This window comes from Neoarius graeffei, chromosome 18 (genome assembly GCF_027579695.1).
Source record: "Neoarius graeffei isolate fNeoGra1 chromosome 18, fNeoGra1.pri, whole genome shotgun sequence".
NCBI lineage: Eukaryota > Metazoa > Chordata > Actinopteri > Siluriformes > Ariidae > Neoarius > Neoarius graeffei.
Window position 1 is genome coordinate 22359370 of NC_083586.1, and position 8829 is coordinate 22368198.

The following is an 8829-nucleotide window of genomic DNA, read 5'->3' on the forward strand; positions in this document are numbered from 1 at the left end:
GTAAGTGAAAATATATCCTGTATACATTTCAGATGTTCTAACAGATGTCAACATTTACCTCATGTTCTGATAGAATGTTCCAAAACACGTCTCGAGCAATGTGTCTAGCTTAGACAGAAGGTCATACAGTAACTTACAAGTTACACAGAATTCAATGCCTTCTAGCTGGCATTCTAACTACAATATTAAGAATAAGTATTAAATATTAAGAATTACTGCCTTCTTGGTCAAGAATAAATATTTACAATTATTTATCCTTACAAAGGAATAAAACCTTACAATATGTGTGTGTGAATGAAACCTTCAATCATAAGCAAAATAATATTCATATCAGCGATTCAGCAATTTCAGCATTTATGCACGTCAAAGCGTGCGAGATATTTTCACAACAATTTTAAACAAGACACCATGTTTATGTCTAGCAAAGAGGACGGTCAGGTTAGTCTAAAATAATAAAGGATCTTAAAAGCTCTAAAATATTAAAATCATAAAGTCTAACAATCCTAAATCACGTGTAGCTATAAAACTAACTTAAATCATGGCTTTAAATCTAACACCCCGGGGTTCTGAAAAATATTCTCCAAGTTTTTTTCCTTGAAAAATAAAGTCAAAGAAGTATTCTTCACTTTGTCTTAGTCTGTATTTTTTTTAAACTGCAAGTTGGCCTAGTGGTTAGCGTGTCCACTTCTTGATCGCGAGTTCTACTCACAGTCGGGTCATACTAAAGACCATCATAAAAATGGTACCTACTGCCGTCTGGCAAGGTACGCTGCAATACAGATGCAAGTGGGGAGTCAAACTCTTGCGGTTACCTGAGGACTAGCCCCTCCGCTGTAACCCTAGCTGTATAGGCAAGAGGCCAAGGCTATGGAAACGGAGAGTGGCACCACCTGAGGTGTGAGAAGGACTTTAGAGACTCTTTTTTTAGATTTTTTCTTAGTTACCGGGCGATCAAAGTGGACTTAATACAAGTTTATACCAACCAAACTCGCACAATTCAAATATTTGTAGAGATACAGCTAGGCCTCTCCATTACATATATAATTTGGGCTCCATTCCAGCCTCTAATAAGAGAGACTTGATTTTGGGCAGCCTGTGCACCCATCCCTCCATCCATTATCCGTAACCGCTTATCCTGTGCAGGGTCGCGGGCAAGCTGGAGCCTATCCCAGCTGACTATGGGCGAGAGGCGGGGTACACCCTGGACAAGTCACCAGATCACTACAGACCCTGTGCACCATTAAGCTAAAATAAACCTCTTTAGTTTGAGCTTACTTCAGGTTATTTTAGCATGGAATTATTCAAAAGTGGTATTAGGACTCCTTTTAGCCTTTACTTCATCATAGAACTTGATTTACAATTGAACAGAGCCAAGAAGAGTCTTGGAACAACCAATAGTGAAGGAATCCAAATTTCCTGTCAATTTATGAACTGAACACAGAATGACACCATGCTTTTCATCATACGTTCACCACAGGAACTCAACACACCACTCCCACGAAACAAAGCTCCCTTCAGTCACTTGCCGTCTGACAGCACTTTCTCTTTGGCGTTTTTTCACTGTCCCCTGTATTACTGACACTGTCCGATGTGCTTGGGGACGGTAGGGGCTCTCAGTGTTTTTTACCGACCCTTGTATTACTGACACTGTCCGATGTGCTTGGGGACGGTAGGGGCTCTCAGTGTTTTTTACCGACCCCTGTATTACTGACACTGTCCGATGTGCTTGGGGACGGTAGGGGGTCTGAGTGTTTTTTACCGACCCCTGTATTACTGGCACTGTCCGATGTGCTTGGGGACGGTAGGGGCTCTGAGTGTTTTTTACTGACCCCTGTATTACTGGCACTGTCCGATGTGCTTGGGGACGGTAGGGGCTCTGAGTGTTTTTTACTGACCCCTGTATTACTGACACTGTCCGATGTGCTTGGGGACGGTAGGGGCTCTGAGTGTTTTTTACTGACCCCTGTATTACTGGCACTGTCTGATGTGCTTGGGGACGGTAGGGGCTCTGAGTGTTTTTTACCGACCCCTGTATTACTGACACTGTCCGATGTGCTTGGGGACGGTAGGGGCTCTGAGTTTTTTTTACTGACCCCTGTATTACTGACACTGTCCGATGTGTGAGGGCACGGTAGGGGCTCTGAGTGTTTTTTACCGACCCCTGTATTACTGACACTGTCTGATGTGCGAAAGGACGGTAGGGGCTCTGAGTGTTTTTTACTGACCCCTGTATTACTGACACTGTCCAATGTGTTGAGGGGACGGTAGGGGCTCTGAGTGTGTCTCCCGTGTGGCTGTTTCGGCCCTTAAATCATCTTCAGTGCTTGAAGAAGCTCGCCCAAAAACTTCGTCAGCTCAGACTGTGCCACTGTTTGGTTTAAGCAGAGATAATTACACCACCACACCAGGCCGATTAAGACGCACTGTGATTGGTCAAAAGTTTGGCGCCCATTTGGTCATTATGCGTAGTCGATTTTTATTGGTCACAAGCACATCCTCATTGAGACTGGCTTCCCGCCGTCTCTTCAGTGGGGCTGGATTTCAGCAAATGGAAGGATTTGTGGAGGGATTTTGAGAAAAAGATGACTTATGGTAATAATAACGATAACAAATACATTCGACACTGTGACGACTGATAGTAATTTTCTCTTCATCACTGATGGATTATGTTCGTAAGTGACGAGCCTGACAAGCACCAGCGGGAACCCTGGTGTAAATGGGAATTGAAAAATTCTACAAGAATACTGAATTCCTTTCCCGATAAGCTGCTGTCAGATTTATATTTTATTTTTAACCCTTTGATGCAAAACATGGGTCAAAAGTGACCCGGCTGAGTTTTTATCTTCTAGATCTTTGCAATAAATTAATTCCATCATTCAGTATTCAAGGTATTCCTCAATTAACTTGTTTTTGATCATCATACATCCTTATTTTATTTTTTCCTTTCTTACTTTCTGAATAAAAACCCTTTTTGTATCACGACCCTTCTAATGCACAACATGGGTCAGAAACGACCTGCATTCATTTTCCAGGTTATTTCATGTACGGCTGAGTGTTTCTATGATATACTTTTGAAATAAATTCATTTTGTCATTTCCTTTTCCAAATATGCAGTAAATATCTTGTTTTTGTTTAGCACAAATCATCATTTTTATTTTTCCTTTCTTAAGTTATGAACAAGCACAGCTTTTGTAATTCTACATCAAGTTTACACACATGGGTCAGAACCGACCCGCATGCATTTACTCCAGCGTTTGGTGGGAACTGTGAATTGTGCTTGTGTCAGACATTTCACAGCTCAGCACGGCGCCCTTTGCCCATCTAATACATGCAAGGAATGTTTTTCAATTGTTCGAACATTACCTTAGAAAAAAATTGATGATGTTTAGGTTCCCTTGAGAGTGAGTAGATTACTCGTCAGAAAGTTACAAGTAATTACTATTAGCTACCGAGCTGCTGACATATTCTACTTTAGTTAGCTAATTTTATTGTAGTTGGCTTAGCTAACTACAGAGTTAATAAATAAATAACTGGCCCCATTCACTGCTAAAGTAATTACTTGAAACAAATTATTATTATAGTATTAAGACATTTAATTTTAAATCACACTTGGATGACCCATGTGTAGTAATATAAAAAGTATTTTTGTTCATAAAGTAGGAAAGAAAAAATTAAATTAATGATTTGTGGTAATTAAAAACAAGATATTTAAAGAATACTTGGAATATTCAATCATAAAATAAATCGATTTCAAAAGATAGAGCAAAGAAAAACTCAGTCAGCGTGAAATAACCTGGAAAATGAATGCGGGTCATTTTTGACCCATGTTGTGCATTAGAAGGGGTGTGCATATGCTTTGCATCAAAGGGTTAATGTGTGGTTAGAGACAGGATGCAAGCGTGTACGGTATGACCAGTGTGTGTTTTTTATTAAGTGTACTCCATGAATCATCGTCAAAGCTCGCAGCATAGGTTAATAAACAGGAAGGCAACATCAAACAAGGGAGTTCCATCATCAGGAACGGTAACGTGGAGGCATCATAAAACCAAAAGAAAACAGTAACAGAAAATAAGGCTCGGCAAGACTTTGAGACAAATGAATTGAAGGTTGTACACGGAACAGTAAGATAAGTCAATGACATGACAGGGAGCGGAGACAGGAGCAAAACTAAAACAAAGGTGAAGCATGAACAAAAGTACATTGAGAAATGGGAACAGTAGGAACTGAGACCCACACTGAAAAGAGAGCGGGGAATATGTGGCAATAATTTATATAAATGAATGTGACCGGACAGAGGATCTGCTAAAGAATAATGTTTAAAAAAACTGGAGTTGCTGAACTATGTTCAGATTTTTTTATCTGTTGATCAGATGACCCCTGATGACCCCTGATAAAGCAGGTATTATAGATAGTGATAAATGAGGTGTGGATTTCAGACTGCACGCTGTTTATAATGAGGGATTTCCAACACTAACAGAATTATCACTGCTGCTCTTGGTTCAACTTTTCCCTGACATGTCTGTCTCGAAGACTGTCGAGGTTTTACAGAGGTATTCCATCATACACGCGCATGCGCGCGCGCACACACACACACACACACACACAAGAGCAACTGAATTTCCTGCAACAACTTGTTGCCAAAGACGACTTGCAGCAAACAGATGAAAGAACAGGAAGCTGACAGGCAGCAGGACGTAGGACTGGCAACCTGACACGGTGTTTGGCACAGATGGCATCACCAATGCTGGGTATCTGTCAGAGATCTGAAACAGTGTGTCTAGTTAAATGTCACAAAGTTGCAGGGCTAAAACATGGCTAAAAAAATATATCCAGTACTCAGATTCTCTCTTTACTTGCCAGTGTAAATATCTGATTTGTGTCAGCTATGATAAAATAGTTGGTATTATGGGCTAGGATAAACTAGGCCAGACAAACAACGGGGTAGCTGGCACTACCCCCAAAACCGCCGGCCAGGAAGAAACACCTGTTCCTGAGTTTTATGGATCAGTTTTTTAGCCTCAATTTCTCAGAGGTCCACCACAAAAAGTCACCTTTGTGCAAAAAGAAAAAATAAACTGCTCTTGATCAAATCACATATTAAAGAACTCCTTTTTGGCCAGTGAGCCCGTTTCAAGGGCATGAAATTATGATGAATTTCCAATAATGGCATTAATAGTAGAAATTAGAGGCTTACTGTTTAAAAAAAAAAAAAAAACTCACAGCACATGCACATCTCAGGTGACCCCCTGCGAGGTCAGTTGCCTTTAGTGGCCTTTGCACTAGTCATGGGTTTCAGAACTACCTCAGAATCTAGACTTTACCTGCAAGATATGTTAATTTACTGCGTTGTATCAATAAAGACATCTTGAATCTTGAAAAAAGATAGAAACCAGGGAAGATTTGTAGCCAGAACGTGAGTTATGGAACATCTCTTACCTTCTCAGCCATGGTCATGGCTGCACCTCCATGGACACCCAGGATAGGCATGGCAGTCTGGGAAGAGACAAAGTCCAGCATCTGGGCGATAGCTTCCTGGTCGGTTCCGTCGCCGTACACAAGGCCATGCAATCGCTGGCGTCCCATAAGCTGGCACAGGTGGGTGAGCATGCTGCCTGGGTCCGTGTGGTTCACCTGCACAGCAAGCACACTGATGTCCAGTGGTGCTCCGATACCTGGTGCTGGGCGTAATGCCTGCTCAGAGACACCACGAGTCTCACCCAAGATCACCGCCACACTCAGTGAGGGTGCACTCTTGGCTGCCTGAGACCAGCCCAGCAGAGCCCAGGCCATGAATGCCAGGCGTACTGCAACTCCCATGATTCTTGGCTTCAGCCCCTGCCAAGAGAGAATGGAGGACATTACACTCAAGTGCCAGTTGGCCGGCTGGATGGATGGATGGAGAGATGGATGTCTGGCTGGTTGGCTGACCTGATGGATGGATGGATGGATGGATGGATGGATAGGCAGATAACTAGACATGCTTTGTGTGACATTAAATGTTTGTGCAAATTACCCTGAAGTAAAGTGTTAATGAATCAACCGCATTTTGTCTCTGCTACTTTTTTAAGAGATAAAACCGTGCGTCAACAAAAAATGAAAAGCATCTAAAAGCTTCTATTGATGTATGATGCGCTCTGCTCATCCTATCCATCACACAAAGCTGGTAGTTTTTAATTAGCCTAAACTGTTTAATGGGACAGCAGTTCACTCTTCACTAATTAACTATTGGAGCAGTCTGAGTGTATCTAAAAGGCCTACTTAACTGACAAGCATCGAAGTTTATAGCAGGATCTGGCTAAATTTGTTGCCTCACAGATTCCACATGTCTTGAGTCACTGTCTACTGAAGGCGGTAATTATTCGTGGTGCCACGCACTTTAGGGAAATACATCACTTCTTGATGACTGAAGAACAGCGTACATAGGGTTAAGTATAGAAGTGCTACCAGCAAAATAAGCTGACTGATGTACAGCTCCTGAGACTCAAAAATAGTGATTAGATTTTAAAAAGCAATAATTATAGAGTACAAGTTAGCAGAAAAGTAATTAGAAATTCCACTGAAACAAAACTACAGATTTCTCAAAAGGCAGACTGCATGACCTAGAAATACTCAGAAAGAAAGTATTTCAAAAAATTTGTTGTTATATTTCTTGAAATTCTCTTTATAAAATAAATGCTCTGACAACAAAAAGAAAAAAAATCCATTATCTGTGGCAGTCACAGTGCTGTAAAAATCCCGTCCAATCATTTTCTTTGGTCCGAGTGAAATGATTGGATGGCTTACCTACCTGCCTACATGCACACGTTCTGCCTGTGCACTCATTGCGTCTGTGTTTTCGTACATATCAATGATACAGGAGATATTTGAACATGACAATGACTTGCTATGCTCCTCCCCAATGCTCTCTTTCTCTCATGTACTCGTCCTCCAGCAGGAGTCAGGCAGTGTGAGTTCATGTGTTTTGGAGGGAAGGCTGAATGGAGGGGGTGGGATTTTTTGGATGGATACATTCAAAATCCAGTTGACTCTTACTGGTTTCTCCAACGTTGCCTCCGCTAGCTTTAATATGTCATGTTTAATAAGTAAAAATAATCCAAGTTAAGTCAATAAGAAGATGTGGATGCCATGTACAGTGTCTTGCAAAAGTATTCATCCCCCTTGGTGTTTGTCCTATTTTGTCGCATTACAAGCTGGAATTAAAATGGATTTTGGGGGTGTTAGCACCATTTGATTTACACAACATGCCTACCACTTTAAAGGTGAAAATTGTTGTTTTATTGTGACACAAACAATAATTAAGATGAAAAAACAGAAATCTGGAGTATGCATTGGTATTCACCCCCCCCAAAGTCAATACTTTGTAGAGCCACCTTTTGCTGCAATTACAGCTGCAACTCTCTTGGGGTATGTCTCTATTAGCTTAGCACATCTAGCTACTGGGATTTTTGGCCATTCCTCAAGGCAAAACTGCTCCAACTCCAAGTTAGATGGGTTGCGTTGGGTGTACAGCAATCTTCAAGTTATGCCACAGATTCTCAATTGGATTGAGGTCTGGGCTTTGACTAGGCCATTCCAAGACATTTAAATGTTTCCCTTTAAACCACTCCGCTGTAGCTTTAGCAGTATGTTTAGGGTCATTGTCCTGCTGGAACATGAACCTTCATCCCAGTCTCAAACCTCTGGCCGACTCAAACAGGTTTTCCTCCAGAATTGCCCTGTATTTACTGCCATCCATCTTTCCTTCAGTCCTGATCAGCTTTCCTGTCCCTGCAGATAAAAATATCCCCACAGCATGATGCTGCCACCACCATGCTTCACTGTAGGAATGGTGTTCTCAGGGTGTTGGGTTTGTGCCACACATGGCGTTTCCCATGATGGCCAAAAAGTTCAATTTTAGTCTCATCTGACCAGATAATCTTCTTCCATGTGTTTGGGGAGTCTGGCACATGCTGTTGGGCAAACTCCAAACATGTTTTCTTTAAGCAATGACTTTTTTCTGGCCACTCTTCCATAAAGCCCACTCTGTGGAGTGTACAGCTTAAAGTGGTCCTATGGACAGATACTCCCATCTCCACTGTGGATCTTTGCAGCTCCTGCAGTGTTATCTTTGGTGCCTTTGTTGCGTCTCTGATTAATGCCCTCCTTGCCCGGTCTGTGAGTTTTGGTGGGCAGCCTTCTCTTGTCAGGTTTGTAGTGGTGCCATATTCTTTCCATTTTGCTGTAATGGATTTAATGGTGCTCCCTGGGATATTCAAAGTTTGGGATATTTTTTATAACCCAACCCTGATCTATACTTCTCCACAACTTTGTCTCTGACCTGACCTGAGGCTCCTTGGTTCTCATGTTGCTTGTTTAGTAGTGTTGCAGAGTCAGGGTCCTTCCAGAACAGGTTGATTTATACAGACATCATGTGACAGATCATGTGACACTTTGATTGCACACAGGTGGATCTTAATCAACTAATTATGTGACTTGTGAAGTGAATTGGTTGGACCAGCTCTTATTTAGGGGTTTCATACGAAAGGGGGTGAATACCTATGCACACGACAGATTTCTGTTTTTTCATCTTAATTATTGTTTGTGTCACAATAAAACAACAGTTTGCACCTTTAAAGTGGTCGGCATGTTGTGTAAATCAAATGGTGCTAACCCCCCCAAAATCCATTTTAATTCCAGCTTGTAATGCGACAAAACAGGACAAACACCAAGGGGGATAAATACTTTTGCAAGACACTGTGTGTGTGAACTTTACATAACTATATGCTGCTGCAGGAACTGGCATTATACAGGCACTAGAAATAGATTTAATATTTGAATTGTTAAATAATT

At 41.5% G+C, this 8829-nt stretch overlaps 1 protein-coding gene across 1 annotated transcript in view; it reads right to left on the reverse strand.

The window, feature by feature from the left end:
• The window catches only part of grin2ab (glutamate receptor, ionotropic, N-methyl D-aspartate 2A, b), a 191662-nt gene extending 185845 nt beyond the window's left edge, over positions 1 to 5817 (reverse strand). The window contains exon 1 of the mRNA XM_060898552.1: positions 5437 to 5817. Coding sequence (XP_060754535.1) covers positions 5437 to 5817 — 381 coding nt within the window. The remainder of the gene's footprint in view (positions 1 to 5436) is intronic.
• Between the last annotated feature and the right edge of the window lie 3012 nt (positions 5818 to 8829).